A 19,040-nucleotide genomic window follows, 5' to 3' on the forward strand; every position below is an offset into this window, starting at 1 on the left:
TCAATCTACCCTTGACGGTTCATATACCTGTAGCGCTATAGTAAACTGTTTATGTGAAGACAGTTTCAGCTACTTTCCTTTGTGGGCTGGGACCACAGATGAGCTCTCTTTCTCAGGGGTAAGCCCTCGCAGCGAGGTGGAGGCAGGGTATAGTGTAACTGTAATTGTGTGCAATGCACAAGAGATTGGGCGCCAGTTTTTTTTTTTGCTTAAACAATAAACGGAGTTTATTAACCAAAACCAGAGTTCGCCATGGAGCATGAAACATAGAGTAAAACAGAGATCAATCAAGGTAACACAATATACTCACTGTATGAATATAGAACAACTCTCTGAGGAGTAAGGAGTACATGTAGAGAACAATGCAGCTTGTTCGAAGGTATTTCCCCAATCTTCAGGATTACATTAAGTGGAACTCAGAAACTCTTACTTCCCTGAGTTTAACACTTTGGCCCTACTATGGGGTCAGTAATACCCGGGATCTTAATCCCTCTAATCTCCTCGGCGGAGCTTTGAGCTGCTCAACTAAATACCCTATCTATCACTCCTAGAGTGATCTATTAAAGGGTATAACTATCACTTCACTAAACTCAGGATGAATTCCACCACTCCTAACCTCTGTGGCCTAACAGAGGAAAGGTTCAGCAGCAATGGCCCCTACCGCATGGCTTTCAAGCCCTTTTATATTATATCACAGTGCCTCTAGCATCCACTGTGTGAACTGCAGGGATGACATAAGCACAAGGTCCCCATAAGGACCCACTGAGGTGTCCATATAACTAGGGATGTGCCTGTCTGTAATGGGTAAGGGTGTCTAAGATTTTCACATCCCTACATACCCAACACCCATTATGCTATAGACTTGAACCACTTCCTACGGAGATTCATTTAGACATACCTCTCCATGACTCTTGTCCCAAACCCCCTCCTGGGGAGCATGGATTAATCTCCAAAAACTCGCACCGACCAGGTGTTTGGGTTTGTTACTGACATTACTATATATCCTTTTTTTTCGATTTCTATTTTTTGCTCTATTTTGTTTACTTCTTAGTTCACTAACGTACACCAGATAAAAACTCCCATATACTGTCTAGAGGATTCAGACAACTATTAAATAATGCAGCCTTATTTGACTCATGGTGCATTGACCATCCACAGAGTCGACAATACACATTTTACTCAGCAATGCACAAAATTCCTACTCCACTACACCTCTGATATATCAGCAATCACATGTTCAGATCATTCTTCAGTTGTACTGACTTGATCTACACAACACCCCCACCCAAAACAGCACACAAGAGGCTCAACGAAACTATATTGAATGACCCAGAAACCTTTGGCAAAATGGAGGCAATGTTGAAAGAATACCATAAATGAAAGTTCAGTTCGATCACAACAACTCTCTGGGAAGCCCATAATGCTACTATGAGTGGCCACTTTATAGCTTTATCCTCCCTCAGGAAAAAGCAGTAAACTCAATTACAACACAACCTCCTATCTCAGTTAAAAAACTTGGAGTCCCTATACAACGACAATCCATCTGAGACACTTCATAGACACACACAAACAACTCTGAATTCAAAAAGAAACCATCATCAAGAAAGCACGGATATGGACCAAGCAAACTTACTATGAAAAAGGAAATAAGCAACACACCCTTTTAGCACATAAACTATGAATGAATCTGGAGCACTAATCTACAATCCTGACCAAATATCAGCTCAGTTCCACAAATACTACTTAATGTAAGACAGAATTAGAAGCCAGACTCTCCTCGAGTAGCCTTTTTGTTATCAGAATTTTTCCAACAAGCAAACATGCCTAGGTTCCAGGAAAATGATTTAGAAACCCTCAATGCAGAAATTACACAAGAAGAGATCTTGGGCACACTTCAAACCCTTCCTAATAACAAGGACCCAGGCCCAGATGGGCTAACCTATCAATACTACAAGCAATTTCACCTCACTCTCCTGCCCTATCTCACCAAATTATATAACAGCTACCTTCAGGGAACTCCAATCCCCTCCATAGATCTTACCTCATTTCTCAAACTAATTCCAAATGATGGCAAAGATCCAACCATATGCACTAACTACAGGCTCATCGCTATACTTAATACGGATCTGAAGTTATTTCCAAACTCTTAGCTAATTGTGTGGACCAAGTGGGCTTTATTCTGGGTCACAAAGCTGGAGATAACACAAGGTGAGTAATCAACCTACTCGATATATTAAATACACAGAAAAACAATCCCTAATATTAAGTTTAGATACAGAGAAGCTGGTTGACCGCCTTGATTGGTCCTACCTATTTACCCTTCCCTAACACCTTAATCTAAATGGCCCTTTCCTTCAAGCCTTACAAGCCCTCTATAACAATCCCACTGCTTATCTAAAACTGCCAGGTCATTCCAATAACCCCATTAGGATCTCAAACGGCACTAGGCAGGGTTGCCCTCTTTCGCCCCTTTCTCTATGCACTTAGCCTAGAACAGCTAGCTGCCCATATACACAACCATGTAGACATTAAGGGAGTAGAGGTTGGACCTAACCATCATAAAATAACTCTCTTTGCAGACAATGTACTTCTAACAATCACCAGCCCCCAAGTATCTCTTCCTTCCCTGCATAAGCTTTTGGACACATATAGCACTCTTTCTGGATACAAAATTAATGTAACCAAGACTGAGGCACTCCCTTTATATATTCCTACCCCAGCCCTGGACGCCCTACTGGCAACCTTTAAGTAAAACTGGAAGAAAGATTATATCACCTACCTAGGAGTGCGTATCACACCCAAATATGAAGACCTTTTTAAATGCAATTTACCCTCCCTGATACAAGAGACAAAGCTTAAACTCTAGAAATCTGCAGAATATCATGGCTGGGTAGAATCACTTTTCTAAAAATGTCCATCCTTGCAAAATATCTTTATCTCTTTGAGACCTTGCCTATTCCTATCCCCCAGGCAGTGTTAAAGGAAATCCAGACACTATTCCACACCTTCATATGGGTAAAAAAGAGACATAGAATAAACAGAAAAACTCTTACAGCCCCAATTCAATTTGGTGGCATGGGTGTACCACAGCTTTTATATTACTATGAAGCAGCCCAGATCCATCAGTTATTGGCATGGTCACATTGGTCTTCTGATATCAAATGGAAAAACACTGACACATACCACTTTCAACCATATCATCCTAATGCGTGGATTTGGTCAGTTTTGGGAAAAGACAAGCCTAAAAAATCCATCCTTGTTACCCTCCCATCAGGGCAACCCTCAGTTCCAGCCAGCACTACCCTTACAATATATGCAACCCTGGAAAGCTACCCCTTTTTTCACTCTAAGAGATATGACCATACAGGCCAAGGGTACTTTCCCACTGAGAGAAACCCTAAATGATAAGGCCCCAGGTCTCTACTATGGTATGAATATCTTCAGCTAAGACATTACTATGCTCCTATACTGGTGGTAAATAGAGACGACTCACTCACCTCTTTTGAGTGCATGGCAGTCCATGGTCTCCCTCAGAAAGGTTTCATTTCCCCCATCTACAAGCTACTAATCAACCCATTCTTAGAAACAGGGTATAAACACAAATACATGCAAAAATGGGATGATTATATAGGGAGGACAATGGATGCAAAAGAATGGGATGCTTTATGGGACCACTCTAAACGTGGGATCACCTGTGTCAGGCAACAGGAAAAATACTCATGTTTTGGTAACATACACCAGCTAAACTTCCCAGATTATTCCCGGGAACTCTTTCCCACTGTTGGAGATGATGTGGGCACCAGGGAAATTGACCTCATATATTTTGGTTTTGCCCCCAAATACAAACATTCTGGGATGAAATTATAAGTTTACTGTGTCAGATCACACTCCAAACCCTATATAAATGCAGTCTTAACTACTTTTGGGAAACCCTATAAACAACTTCCAAAGCACGCACAAAAATTGACCAACCAGCTGCTCTCGGCTACTCGCATCTCAATTGAGGCTAAATGGAACCCAAACTTCAAACACTAGTGGTTAAACATCAACAATTGTTTTATTCAACACCAAGAGGCCGATTCACTAAGGGTCGAATATCGAGGGTTAATTAACCCTCGATATTCGATTAGGAATTAAAATCCTTCGGCTTCGAATATTGAAGTCGAAGGATTTAGCGCAGATAGTTCGATCGAATGATCGAAGGATAATTCCTTCGATCGAACGATTCGAAGGATTTAAATCCAACGATCGAAGGAATATCCTTCGATCAAAAAAAGTTAGCCAAGCCTATGGGGACCTTCCCCATAGGCTAACATTGACTTCGGTAGCTTTTAGATGGCGAACTAGGGGGTCGAAGTTTTTTTAAAGAGACAGTACTTCGACTATCGAATGGTCGAATAGTCGAACGATTTTTACTTCGAATCCTTCGATTCGAAGTCGTAGTCGTAGTCGAAGTAGCCCATTCGATGGTCGAAGTAGCCCAAAAAAAACTTCGAAATTCGAAGTTTTTTAACTTCGAATCCTTCACTCGAGCTTGGTGAATCGGCCCCCTTGTGTTTCCTCTCTTTTTTTGTTTTCTATTTTTGAGTTTTCTTTTTTTTCTGAATGTTTATTTACTAATTGCCCTACATACAGTCTATCATGTATATCATTAGTCATGGCAATAAGCAGTGTACGTATGTTTGTAACCAAGCTTTCATGTTATCCATTGAGATTCATATGAAAAGACTGTACAAATATGACATTCCTCTCTGCTTTTTCGAAAGAAAAAGAAAATTTATAAGTTACAATAAAAAAGAAAAGTCTCACTCACCGCTGCCACGGAGGAAATGTGGTACTTCACTAACTCCAGGAGCTTATGCTTCGCCTGAAACAAAATACATGGTTAATTTATTAAAGGGGATTTAACTGGTGGCAAACAATTCTCTTATATATCCTCAGCCCATCTGCCATGTATTCATATATATTCATACAGTATGTCTATTTGCTAGACAAAGTCATTGGTTCTCTGCAATAACTGGCATTTTAAACACCAAACCTGTCATAAAGTCTTTATTTAACAGATACATAGAAACATTGGGGTAACAGTCACCCCCTCCAGGGGTACCCAGGGTACAAATAAGCACTCACCCCAAATCTCGCCCTACCTGACCTTCAGACTGGGCCCCTTAGCTCATAACAAGGTTACAGATATATAGAAACATTGGGGTGTCACCCTGCTATAGTTCCAGGGGTACCCAGGGTACAAATAAGCACTCACCCCAAATCTCGCCCTACCTGACCTTCAGACTGGGCCCCTTAGCTCATAACAAGGTTACAGATATATAGAAACATTGGGGTGTCACCCTGCTATAGTTCCAGGGGTACCCAGGGTACAAATAATCACTCACCCCAAATCTCCCCCTAACTGACCTTCAGACTGGGCCCCTTAGCTCATAACAAGGTTACAGATATATAGAAACATTGGGTGTCACCCTGCTATAGTTCCAGGGGTACCCAGGGTACAAATAAGCACTCACCCCAAATCTCCCCCTAACTGACCTTCAGACTGGGCCCCCTTAGCTCATAACAAGGTTACAGATATATAGAAACATTGGGGTGTCACCCTGCTATAGTTCCAGGGTACCCAGGGTACAAATAAACACTCACCCCAAATCTCCCCCTAACTGACCTTCAGACTGGGCCCCCTTAGCTCATAACAAGGTTACAGATATATAGAAACATTGGGGTGTCACCCTGCTATAGTTCCAGGGGTACCCAGGGTACAAATAAACACTCACCCCAAATCTCCCCCTAACTGACCTTCAGCCTGGGCCCCCTTAGCTCATAACAAGGTTACAGATATATAGAAACATTGGGGTGTCACCCTGCTATAGTTCCAGGGGTACCCAGGATACAAATAAGCACTCACCCCAAATCTCCCCCTAACTGACCTTCAGACTGGGCCCCCTTAGCTCATAACAAGGTTACAGATATATAGAAACATTGGGGTGTCACCCTGCTATAGTTCCAGGGAATGCTCTGGGTGAACTCAAACAAGCAGTTGCAAAGAGTGATTGAAGATTTATCAAGCTCTCATAGTCTTTGGGAGGTTGGGTGCAGCCAGTAAGGTCAGGCCCACAGGTTGGGAATGAACTGGAACAAATTCCTGGTGCCAATGACACTTTGAATGAGGCAAAACATAGAGGAAAATTGGCAGATAAATGAATATATGGGGCAGGAGGGCAGAGGTGCCCAGAGCTCGGAACAAACCCCCATATTATTTCCTTGTCTCACCTTAGTCAAGAGATAAATGAGCCTCCCGTCTCTCAGGGCGTCTATTGCTTCGTTGCTTGGAACAAATACAGTAAATGAGCCGTGTTGATTCAATATTGGTGGCAAGTCACAGTTCTGAAAGAACGTAGGGAAAAGGGGGAAATAAATTGCTTCTCAACATGATTGACTATTGACTATAGTGAAGGAAGACTAAGGGGCACATTTACATATGGTCGAATATCGAGGCTAAATTATCCCTCCATATTCAACTGCCGAATGTAAATCCTTCGACTTCGAATATAGAACGATTCAAAGGATTTTAATCCATCGATTGAATGATTTTTCTTCGACCAAAAAATTGTTAGAAAGCCTATGGGGACCTTCCATTGCACCTCGGTAGGTTTTAGGTGGCGAAGTAGGAGGTCGAAGTTTTTTTTAAAGAGACAGTACTTCGACTATCGAATGGTCAAATATTCGAATGATTTTTAGTTCGAATGGCTCGATTCAGAATCGTAGCCAATTCGATGGTCGAAGTAGCCAAAAAAAACATTCGAAATTCGAAGTTTTTTTTATTCTATTCCTTCACTCGAGCAAAGTAAATGTGCCCCCAAGTGAAGGAGAGGGTCCCACTAGCACTAAATCAGGAATTTCATTGGACATGTTTTTTAGAAGGAGTGTATTTATTATCTAACTGCAGAGATGAATAATAAATGCCCAAATATATGAGAGGGCACATTCTACAAACTATTTTCTATTTTGCATGTGTTACTGTTTATTATTGGCAACATTTGGGTTATAATATAATATTCCTCTCATCGTGTTGGATCTGATGAAGTCGCATCGTGTAGTTCCAGCCTTAGAGATGTAGGAAATGAAAGAAGTCTGGATGCAGGGTTCCCCTTTAAGTTTGTTGTAGTAATTCTATCATGATTTGTGTCGTTTTTATCTCTAAATGACACTGTTTACACTGCAAATAATTGACTGTACAATATAAAATGTCATTCCTGAAGCAGCAAGTGTATTTAGTTGTAATATTGGTGTGTAGGTGCATCTCAGCTCATTTTGCCTGGTCATGTGATTTCAGAAAGAGCCTGCACTTTAGGATGGAACTGCTTTCTGGCAGCCTGTTGTTTCTTCTACTCAATGTAACTGAATGTGTCTCAGTGGGACCTGGATTTTACTATTGAGTGTTGTTCTTAGATCTACCAGGCAGCTGTTATCTTGTGTTAGGGAGCTGATGGGCTGCTGGGGGGGATGATATCACTCCAACTTGCAGTGCAGCAGTTAGTGCATGGACACACATGCAGTTTTTGCTGTGTTTTTGGTGCAGTCCACAATGTGGTTTTTTAGAAAAACTGACCTCCGTATAAATATGGTAGCGTAATGTGCCATTGCCTAAGCTTGAAACCACTCAGCATATTTACACGGCAGTTGCCTTTTCTTAAAAAGCGTGGATCGTGCCAAAAACTCACGAGGAGGAGTATTTATCAGTGAGTAAAAGTTTGAGTTTACCATTGAATGAATATACCTCTGAAAATTCCACTGGTTTTGAATGATTTGATAAATCTGCTGCTAAATGTATTCATCTAAAATGTTGTTTTAATCCAGTAGTTGTACATTTTTAAGGAAGAAACTAAAATTTCCGGAGTATTAAAGGGCACCTGTTGGGTAAAAATGTTATCCCCAACCAAAGGTGAGGGCTAGAGATTTATTTGTTAAAAAAATACCCCCTGCCAGTTCTAGGCTACCTGCACCGGGAGGGAATACACAGTGTGAGCAGCCATCTTGTGTCACTTGCATGCGCATAACGCACATGCGACGTCACATGCATGATGAGCAGTTCAGGGCATCTTTTTATTATGCGCATGCAAGTATCCCATGGGGAATATCATATCCCCATCTGACTTCCATCTCTAATTCCATGTCCCCATCTCGCCTCCATCTCTAATCCCATGTCCCAATCTCATCTCCATCTCTAATCCCACGTCCCCATCTCACTTCCATCTCTAATCCGATGTCCCCATCTCACTTCCATCTCTAATCTCATGTCCCCATCTCACTTCCATCTCTAATCCGATGTCCCCATCTCACTTCCATCTCTAATCTCATGTCCCCATCTCACTTCCATCTCTAATCCGATGTCCCCATCTCACTTCCATCTCTAATCTCATGTCCCCATCTCACTTCCATCTCTAATCTCATGTCCCCATCTCACCTCCATCTCTAATCTCATGTCCCCATCTCACCTCCATCTCTAATCCCATGTCCCCATCTCACCTCCATCTCTAATCCCATGTCCCCATCTCACCTCCATCTCTAATCTCATGTCCCCATCTCACCTCCATCTCTAATCCCATGTCCCCATCTCACCTCCATCTCTAATCCCATGTCCCCATCTCACTTCCATCTCTAATCTCATGTCCCCATCTCACTTCCATCTCTAATCTCATGTCCCCATCTCACCTCCATCTCTAATCTCATGTCCCCATCTCACTTCCATCTCTAATCTCATGTCCCCATCTCACTTCCATCTCTAATCTCATGTCCCCATCTCACCTCCATCTCTAATCTCATGTCCCCATCTCACTTCCATCTCTAATCTCATGTCCCCATCTCACCTCCATCTCTAATCCCATGTCCCCATCTCACCTCCATCTCTAATCCTATGTCCCCATCTAACTTCCATCTCTAATCCTATGTCCCCATCTAACTTCCATCTCTAATCCCATTTCCCCATCTCACCTCAATCCTTAATTCCATGTCCCCAACTCACCTCCAGTAATGTCTCGAATCTGCTGAATTCTTCATTATTAGCAAGAATATCTCCAATGGTTTTCTGGGGGTCAAACAAACACCCTCTAGTTAGTCCAGAGACCCCTTCACCCACACCTTCAACAAAAGTCCCCCGAATACACCCAACACACATTGGTACACTACAGTTTGATAGCAGGAACTAGACACATCTAATGCCACAACTACAGATGGAGCTTTGGGTGTAGATGTGATTTTCAGTTCTGGGCGCAGTGAGATTTCCCCCTCTCAGCTCAGCCTCATTAAGTCAAATACATTGAAATCGCTAATAAGCAGCTGGAGATCTGATAAGTAGCAGCTAATGGCATTTTGTCTGGCTTTAGAGCTCTCTCAGTAATCCCTTATATACAGATACCAGACAGAATGTTTGAAGGTATCATTTACAAGTAGCTAATTATCAATAATATAGAAGGGAAACCAGTTCTGTACCTGACGAGTTTCTGAAGCTTCAGTTCTCCCATTTTCTATGAGGTTATTGATAATATGGATGATCCCATTGGATGCCGGAAGGTCAGTCGTTTGGATCCTGTATTTAATGTCGGGCCTTGATCCCAAACTGAATTCCTTTAGAGAGTAAGTGATACGATTGTTGTAAGGGACTGGAATTCATGGAATCTGAAGCAACAACTCCATGTTTTCAGCAGTGCAGAGACAGACTGACTGACATGATATTATACATTCCTATTAAACTACTAAAATGTTTTAATGAATGTATATTGCTCACAAATAGATTTCCTTCCTCAAACCAATAAACCTTTTTGGATGGAATTCCCCTTAAATGTAGGGAACTGACTGTTTAGCTGTTGGTGCATTGGGGTATGTTGTAGGTTCCTACTGTGGGAATGTGAAATAAGATTTGCATTTTGTAAAATACAATTTTGGTTCCTGGATTCCACATTATAGTTCGGATTGGTGCCTACCTGTCACTAAGTTTTTCAGAGGTCCCTACTGTGACATCCATTGGGTTACACCATGGCTGAGTATGTGTTAAGTTAGTGGGACATTGGAAATGTTGGGGGTCCCTACTGTGACATCCATTGGGTTACACCATGGCTGAGTATCTGTTAAGTTAGTGGGACATTGGACATGTTGTAAGTCCCTACTATGACATCCATTGGGTTACACCATGACTGAGTATCTGTTAAGTTAGTCGGACAATGGACATGTTGTAAGTCCCTACTGTGACATCCATTGGGTTACACCATGGCTGAGTATGTGTTAAGTTAGTGGGACATTGGACATGTTGGAGGTCCCTACTGTGACATCCATTGGGTTACACCATGGCTGAGTATCTGTTAAGTTAGTGGGACATTGGACATGTTGTAAGTCCCTACTATGACATCCATTGGGTTACACCATGGCTGAGTATCTGTTAAGTTAGTGGGACATTGGACATGTTGTAAGTCCCTACTATGACATCCATTGGGTTACACCATGGCTGAGTATCTGTTAAGTTAGTGGGACATTGGACATGTTGTAAGTCCCTACTATGACATCCATTGGGTTACACCATGACTGAGTATCTGTTAAGTTAGTCGGACAATGGACATGTTGTAAGTCCCTACTGTGACATCCATTGGGTTACACCATGGCTGAGTATGTGTTAAGTTAGTGGGACATTGGACATGTTGGAGGTCCCTACTGTGACATCCATTGGGTTACACCATGGCTGAGTATCTGTTAAGATAGTGAGACATTGGCCCTGTGGCTTACTTTATGCAGATTGTTCCCTTATTTAAAAACCAAGTAAACTATTGTATCAGATGTTTCCTGTGAGTGCTTTCCAGGGAAGACTATTCATAGATGGTCACAGGAGGAACTAGTTATCACATGGCAGTATTCAGATTACTGAGCAACTTCACAAACTGAAGCAATTCTAATTCAAGCCAATATCACACCCTCAAAATGACTTCCCCATTGTCTCTGTTCTTACTTGCCACTGAGGTGGTCCCATTTTGAGATACTTCACCACTGGAGTTCACCTTTCGTCCTTGAGTTTATTGGGGATGCTGCCTTTGATGCCTGTGAGCAAATTGTCCCCATTTTTGGCAGCCTGGGGCCATCACTGCCTGGCTTGGCATCATTTAGTAAATGTTTAGGATACCCAGGAGCCATAGTTAGGGCATTGTTTTTCACCAGACATCGCCTGTTGACTTTTTTTTACCAGACACTCCCTGGTGACTTCAATTTGTTTCACAAATTTTTCTGCTTCTCAAATGTTCCCATGGACTTCCAAATGGAACATCACTCACCATTGTCTTTGTTTTCCTTTCCCTCATGTAGTTAGTGGGACGCACATCAGTTCTAGGTTCACTATCTGAATGGTAAGCTACTGAAAAAGAAGGTGGGCTTTCTCCATCTAATTCCTTGCAGCTTCTATCAGAGGGTTAGTGAGTTATTGGCTTCATCTTCTCAAGTCCTTCCACTCCAGCAAGAAGTTACAGAAAGGACTGTTCCACATCTTTTATTAGTTATGTCTATTCTCATTATTGTTGTGTCTGTCTTTTTCCTTTGCCTCAATGTAAAGGGAACTGTAGGTTGGGGGTCAAAGAGGCTCGACATTATTTGGAATGGAGCTAGAAAAGAATCAGTGGAATTAATGGATCCATTTGTTCCAATAATATTTCTAATTTTCTCTGTGACCCACACTGTAGACTGAATGCTGGAATACCATGATAATCAGAATATAATGTTTGTGGATGTAGGGTGACACATTTTGTCTGGCCATTTGACCAGTAGCATGTAAGGCAGGTGCTCCCTTTAGCTGAACAATAAAAGTAACACATACCTTCTGGTTAAACACCAAGAATTCACCACTAAGGGTCCAGAGTTTCCGCTGCTTTAGGTCAGAGGCCAAGTGCTGACCTGGAACAATATGGAGTTTGCACAGTTGTCTGGCCCAGGTTTCCTGCAGAACCAATCAAAGCTCATTACTTCAATGCAAACACCCATTCCCTGTGCTGATACACTTCTGTATAACAGGGCAATGTATCGAAAGTTTCCTTATTTGAGGACAATGATGTAGCTATAGAGGTGCCTGTATTCTGACAAATACAATTGTGGGGTGAAACATAGACACCAAGTCCTCACACTCTAACTGGATCCAACATACTTTGTTTGATTTCATATAAAACCCAGTTACAAGTTAAATCCAAACTATCCTGTAAGGAAATTCCACTGTAAGAACTAAACCCATTTGGCCTGATGTGATGGCCGTACACATGGCTGAGCCAGTCTGAAGGAAGAGGGGGCTGCACTTTGCTGGGATTAGGGGGAGTAGGCGCTCGGTGTGAGAACCTAAGGGCTATAGTAAACCAGTTGAAGCTTGTACACTGTATTTGGACATATCAGAGAATGGGAAGCCCAGAAATTGAAAAGGAGAAAGGTCCCTGGAACAGCTAATGGCACTCTGTGTTCATCCACAAGACCGGGGTAAAGAAATCTATGGTTTTATAATAAAAAAGGTCCGGGATTCAAAACTCCTGTTTCCCTCCAGCGGAGATAATATTTCACAAAAATGAAGCACTACCGGAAAATACTCACATTTACATTGCGCAGCTTGGTGTAAGGGACAAACACAGTGAAGGGTCCGAATTTTCTCAAAGTCAGGGCACAGCCCTCTTCTGTTTCATAATAAAATAACAAAACACCATTGCACAATATCAAACGCTTGTTGCCTTCTTTCATTATCTTTTATTATTTACACTACATTATCTCAGTGACTTCTAATATCCTTATCATTTACAGTAGGGGGTACATTATCCCTTATAATACATGAGTGATACTCAGAGTTCCCTGTATAACTCAGCCTGCAGCCTTGTGCCTTTATATGGTCACAGAACAACCCCTCAGTGACTTCTAATATCCTTATCATTTACAGTAGGGGGTACATTATCCCTTATAATACATGAGTGATACTCAGAGTTCCATGTATAACTCAGCCTGCAGCCTTGCGCCTTTATATGGTCACAGACCCCTCAGTGACTTCTAATATCCTTATCATTTACAGTAGGGGGTACATTATCCCTTATAATACATGAGTGATACTCAGAGTTCCATGTATAACTCAGCCTGCAGCCTTGCGCCTTTATATGGTCACAGACCCCTCAGTGACTTCTAATATCCTTATCATTTACAGTAGGGGGTACATTATCCCTTATAATACATGAGTGATACTCAGAGTTCCATGTATAACTCAGCCTGCAGCCTTGTGCCTTTATATGGTCACAGAACAACCCCTCAGTGACTTCTAATATCCTTATCATTTACAGTAGGGGGTACATTATCCCTTATAATACATGAGTGATACTCAGAGTTCCCTGTATAACTCAGCCTGCAGCCTTGTGCCTTTATATGGTCACAGAACAACCCCTCAGTGACTTCTAATATCCTTATCATTTACAGTAGGGGGTACATTATCCCTTATAATACATGAGTGATACTCAGAGTTCCCTGTATAACTCAGCCTGCAGCCTTGTGCCTTTATATGGTCACAGAACAACCCCTCAGTGACTTCTAATATCCTTATCATTTACAGTAGGGGGTACATTATCCCTTATAACACATGAGTGATACTCAGAGTTCCCTGTATAACTCAGCCTGCAGCCTTGCGCCTTCATATGGTCACAGAACCATATATATTAGGGGGTTGTGGCCTGGTAGTGCTTCATCTACAGGGAGCCGGTGGGTGACCCAAGTGAACATAAAATCACTGGTCACCAATGGTGCGATTTCCTTTTTCGCTGTGGGTCACCCATGATTCTGGCCGGGGGAGGAGGGTGAGGAAACACTTTTGTGGGGGGATACAGGGCCCCCATAGCTAGGTCAATAGTAATGAGATGTGATATAGTGAAGAAAAGTCAATATGTAGTTACACACATGGGAATATTATATCAGAGACTGACACACACACTGGCAGTTTCTTACCTAATATCCTCAGGGCTCCGGTCAGTTTCCGTACTTGCGGAATGTTTTTATTGAGCATCACAATCTGATTTAATATTGTCCCATAGCACCTTCTCCCATCCCCGATCTCCCAGTCCTCACACACGCACCTATGGGACAAAGCGCAGGGTTATAGAACGAAAACTCCCCCAATTGTCTGTAACTGCCAATAACAACACAAACTTACACACATACAAACATATATAGTATATAACACTTATATACACACAATCTGTTACACATTACACACAGCTCCAACACTCATGGGCAACCAAAGCTGGCAGGATCAGTGAAGGGTGAATCTCCCCTATCTAAGAGGGGTACCAAGAGCAGCACTCACCCCAAATCTCCCCCTAACTGGCCTTCAGACTGGGCCCCCTTAGCTCATAACAAGGTTACAGATATATAGAAACATTGGGGTGTCACCCTGCTATAGTTCCAGGGGTACCCAGGGTACAAATAATCACTCACCCCAAATCTCCCCCTAACTGACCTTCAGACTGGGCCCCCTTAGCTCATAACAAGGTTACAGATATATAGAAACATTGGGGTGTCACCCTGCTATAGTTCCAGGGTACCCAGGGTACAAATAATCACTCACCCCAAATCTCCCCCTAACTGACCTTCAGACTGGGCCCCCTTAGCTCATAACAAGGTTACAGATATATAGAAACATTGGGGTGTCACCCTGCTATAGTTCCAGGGGTACCCAGGGTACAAATAAGCACTCACCCCAAATCTCCCCCTAACTGACCTTCAGACTGGGCCCCCTTAGCTCATAACAAGGTTACAGATATATAGAAACATTGGGGTGTCACCCTGCTATAGTTCCAGGGGTACCCAGGGTACAAATAATCACTCACCCCAAATCTCCCCCTAACTGACCTTCAGACTGGGCCCCCTTAGCTCATAACAAGGTTACAGATATATAGAAACATTGGGGTAACAGTCACCCTGCTATAGTTCCAGGGGTACCCAGGGTACAAATAATCACTCACCCCAAATCTCCCCCTAACTGACCTTCAGACTGGGCCCCCTTAGCTCATAACAAGGTTACAGATATATAGAAACATTGGGTAACAGTCACCCTGCTATAGTTCCAGGGTACCCAGGGTACAAATAAACACTCACCCCAAATCCCCCCCTAACTGGCCTTCAGACTGGGCCCCCTTAGCTCATAACAAGGTTACAGATATATAGAAACATTGGGGTGTCACCCTGCTATAGTTCCAGGGGTACCCAGGGTACAAATAATCACTCACCCCAAATCTCCCCCTAATTGACCTTCAGACTGGGCCCCCTTAGCTCATAACAAGGTTACAGATATATAGAAACATTGGGGTAACAGTCACCCTGCTATAGTTCCAGGGGTAGGCAGGGTACAAATAAGCACTCACCCCAAATCTCCCCCTAACTGACCTTCAGACTGGGCCCCCTTAGCTCATAACAAGGTTACAGATATATAGAAACAATGGGGTAACAGTCACCCTGCTTTAGTTCCAGGGGTACCCAGGGTACAAATAAACACTCACCCCAAATCTCCCCCAAACTGGCCTTCAGACTGGGCCCCCTTAGCTCATAACAAGGTTACAGATATATAGAAACATTGAGGTAACAGTCACCCTGCTATAGTTCCAGGGGTACCCAGGGTACAAATAAGCACTCACCTCAAATCTCCCCCTAACTGGCCTTCAGACTGGGCCCCCTTAGCTCATAACAAGGTTACAGATATATAGAAACATTGGGGTGTCACCCTGCTATAGTTCCAGGGGTACCCAGGGTACAAATAATCACTCACCCCAAATCTCCCCCTAATTGACCTTCAGACTGGGCCCCCTTAGCTCATAACAAGGTTACAGATATATAGAAACAATGGGGTAACAGTCACCTGCTTTAGTTCCAGGGTACCCAGGGTACAAATAAACACTCACCCCAAATCTCCCCCAAACTGGCCTTCAGACTGGGCCCCCTTAGCTCATAACAAGGTTACAGATATATAGAAACATTGGGGTGTCACCCTGCTATAGTTCCAGGGGTAGGCAGGGTACAAATAAGCACTCACCCCAAATCTCCCCCTAACTGACCTTCAGACTGGGCCCCCTTAGCTCATAACAAGGTTACAGATATATAGAAACAATGGGGTAACAGTCACCCTGCTTTAGTTCCAGGGGTACCCAGGGTACAAATAAGCACTCACCCCAAATCTGCCCCTAACTGGCCTTCAGACTGGGCCCCCTTAGCTCATAACAAGGTTACAGATATATAGAAACATTGGGGGTAACGGTGATATAGTTCCAGGGGTGCAAATCCCAGTTACACGTGCTGATTGGGAAAGCAATAGAATCCAGTCAGCTATAAAACATTGTGGCGCCAGTCCTGTTGTGGTGCAGTTGTGGGACTGGCACTAAAGTGGGAAAGACATGGCAGATAGTACTGACAGTTGCTCTACATGTTCAGTGAAATTCCAAATACAAATTTGTGATGTAATTGTGTGTGCGGCTGCACCGTTGATCCAAACCCCCGGGTTGTACAATAACTCACAGTGACTTTCCGGCTGGCGTGGGTTGGCATTGGGCGCTGCTGTCACACGACTGAAGGCCGCAGGCACTGGGCGCATAACATTCCGTAGAAGCCTTTTTCTGGATCATTCCGGGCTTACAGCTGCAATAGGACTGCAAGGAAACAAGTGATGGACACAATGGGGGTTCATCTACTGGGACACTAGTGAATATACAATTGTGCCCAATGCCCATCAGTTCTTATTCACACTCCTTGTGTGGCAGGGACTCTTTGCACCTCGCACAACTCAAGACTTGCAGCAATGCATTTAGTGTGCAGGGCAGGGTATAAAAAGTGCAAGGATGAATTGTGCCTGATTTCCATTTGTGTGTAAATAATCCCCGTTACTATCATACGACATGAGAATCCCGTCCCTTCTCATCAGGGCTGGACTGACGGCCAGTGGGGCAAGTGTCAGAGGGGAGGAGCAGAAGGGAGAGAAGGGGAGATCATTGTAGGATCCCGGTCCAACACTGCTTCTCATTGGGGGATATTATTAGTAGGGGTTGTGCCTGGCACTTCTCCTCAGTCTCAGGTCTCGGCTTTTTATGTGTACCTCCCACCCAGATTACCATGGTTGCAGACATACCTTTCCGGGGGTCCGATAGACACATTTGGTAGAGTTTTCTGGGCAGCCCCCATAATTCAAGGAACAAGGATTCACAGGAGAACAGATCTTGCCGTCCCCAAAATAACCCTCTTTACAAGTGCATGTAAATTTGCGGGGTCCCCCATTGGTGCAGGTGGCAAATATAGAGCAGGGCGATGGCTTGCAGGGATTCTGGGCTGAGGGAGGAAAAGGGGGGTTAGTGGGGTAACAAAAGGGCCCCATTGCCGTAGGTTCCCACTCAGTGTTGAATAGAAACTGATCTTATCCACTATTTGTGCAATTCCCACACACTTGGAATGAGCTCTCATTTGATAAACCAGGAGATGGGGCTCCACAAGGGGGTACACACAATCCAGGATTCACCTAAATCCTACTGTTCTTTTACAACTAGTTTGGTTAGATACTCAGCTTAAAAAATGTTATTTGCTCAATCCCTAAGTCTTACCCATCACATGCAAAGCTTCTCTTGCACCACTGACATGTCACGTCTACAATACTGTACCCTCAAATGGAACACTTGCTTCATACAAACAGCGAGGGACAAGGAATGAGGGGCAGAGGAACGAGGGGCAGAGGAACTAGAGGCAGAGGAACGAAAGACAGAGAAATTAGAGACAGAGGAACAAGGGGCAGAGGAGTGAGGGACAGAGGAGCGAGGGACAGAGAAACGAGAGACATAGGAATGAGGGGCTGAAGAACAAGGGGCATAGGAGTGAGGGGTAAGGAGTGAGGGACAGAGAAATGAAGGTCAGAGGAACAAGGGGCAGAGGAGTGAGGGGCAAAGGAACGAGGAGTAAGGGGACAGAGGATGAGGAGCAAAGGAACAGGGAGTAAGGGGCAGAGAAGCGAGGAGTGAAGGACAGAAAAACAAGAGACCGAGAAACAAAGCACAGAAGAACAAGGGGCAGAAGCGTGAGGAGCAGAGGAGCAAGAGACAAAGGAACAAGGAGTAAGGGGCAGAAGGGTGAGGGGCAAAGGAACGAGGAGTAAGGGGCAGAGAAGTGAGGAGTGAGGGACAGAGAAATGTGAGACAGAGAAAGGAAGGACAGAGGAAGGAGGGGCAGAAGCGTGAGGAGCAGAGGAGTGAGGGGCATAGGAAAGTGGGGCAGAGGAGCAAGGGGCAGAGGGGTGAGGGACAGAGAAGCCAGGGGCAGAGGAACATGGGGCAGAGAGGTGAGGGGCAGAGGAGTGAGGGGCAGAGGTGCAGAGGGGTGAGGGACAGAGGAGCAAGGGGCAGAGGAACATGGGCAGAGATGTAAGGGGCAGAGGAGTGAGGGGCAAAGGAACGAGGAGTAAGGGGCAGAGGGGCGAGGGGCAAAGGAACGAGGACAGAGGAATGAGCGGCAGAAGCATGAGGGGCAGAGGAGCGAGGGGCAGAGGAACGTGGGGCAGACGAGCGAGGGGCAGAGGGGCGAGGGGCAGACGAGCGAGGGGCAGAGGGGCGAGGGGCAGAGGAGTGAGGGACAGAGAAACAAAGGACAGAGGAATGAGGGGCAGAAAAGTGAGGGACAGAGGAACAAGGGCTACAGGCGGCGAGGGACAGAGGAATGAGGGGCAGAGGAGCAAGGGGCAAAGGAATGAGGAGTAAGGGGCAGAGGAGCGAGGGGCAGAGAAGCAAGGAGCAAGGAGCAGAGAAACGAGAGACAGAGAAACGAAGGACAGAGGAACGAGTGGCAGAAGCATGAGGGGCAGAGGAGCGAGGGACAGAGGAACAAGGGACAGAGGAAGGTGAGGCAGAGGGGCGAGGGGCAGAGGGGTGAGGGGCAGAGGAGTGAGGGGCAGAGGAGTGAGGGGCAGAGAAACATGGGGCAGAGGAGCGAGGGACTGAGGAACATGGGGTAGAGGCGCAGAGGAGCGAGGG

General features: G+C 44.3%; 1 protein-coding gene across 1 annotated transcript in view; it reads right to left on the reverse strand.

Annotated features, from left to right (window-relative positions):
* LOC108705352 (stabilin-1-like) overlaps positions 1–19,040 on the reverse strand; it is a 145,973-nt gene that overhangs the window by 94,772 nt on the left and 32,161 nt on the right. Inside the window, exons 9-17 of the mRNA XM_041591026.1 lie at positions 17,159–17,355; positions 16,552–16,682; positions 13,993–14,120; positions 12,610–12,689; positions 11,855–11,974; positions 9,496–9,630; positions 9,029–9,091; positions 6,277–6,390; positions 4,814–4,867 (exon numbers count right to left, since the gene is read on the reverse strand). Coding sequence (XP_041446960.1) covers positions 4,814–4,867; positions 6,277–6,390; positions 9,029–9,091; positions 9,496–9,630; positions 11,855–11,974; positions 12,610–12,689; positions 13,993–14,120; positions 16,552–16,682; positions 17,159–17,355 — 1,022 coding nt within the window. The remainder of the gene's footprint in view (positions 1–4,813; positions 4,868–6,276; positions 6,391–9,028; positions 9,092–9,495; positions 9,631–11,854; positions 11,975–12,609; positions 12,690–13,992; positions 14,121–16,551; positions 16,683–17,158; positions 17,356–19,040) is intronic.

The sequence above is a fragment of the Xenopus laevis genome, chromosome 4L (genome assembly GCF_017654675.1).
Source record: "Xenopus laevis strain J_2021 chromosome 4L, Xenopus_laevis_v10.1, whole genome shotgun sequence".
Lineage (NCBI taxonomy): Eukaryota > Metazoa > Chordata > Amphibia > Anura > Pipidae > Xenopus > Xenopus laevis.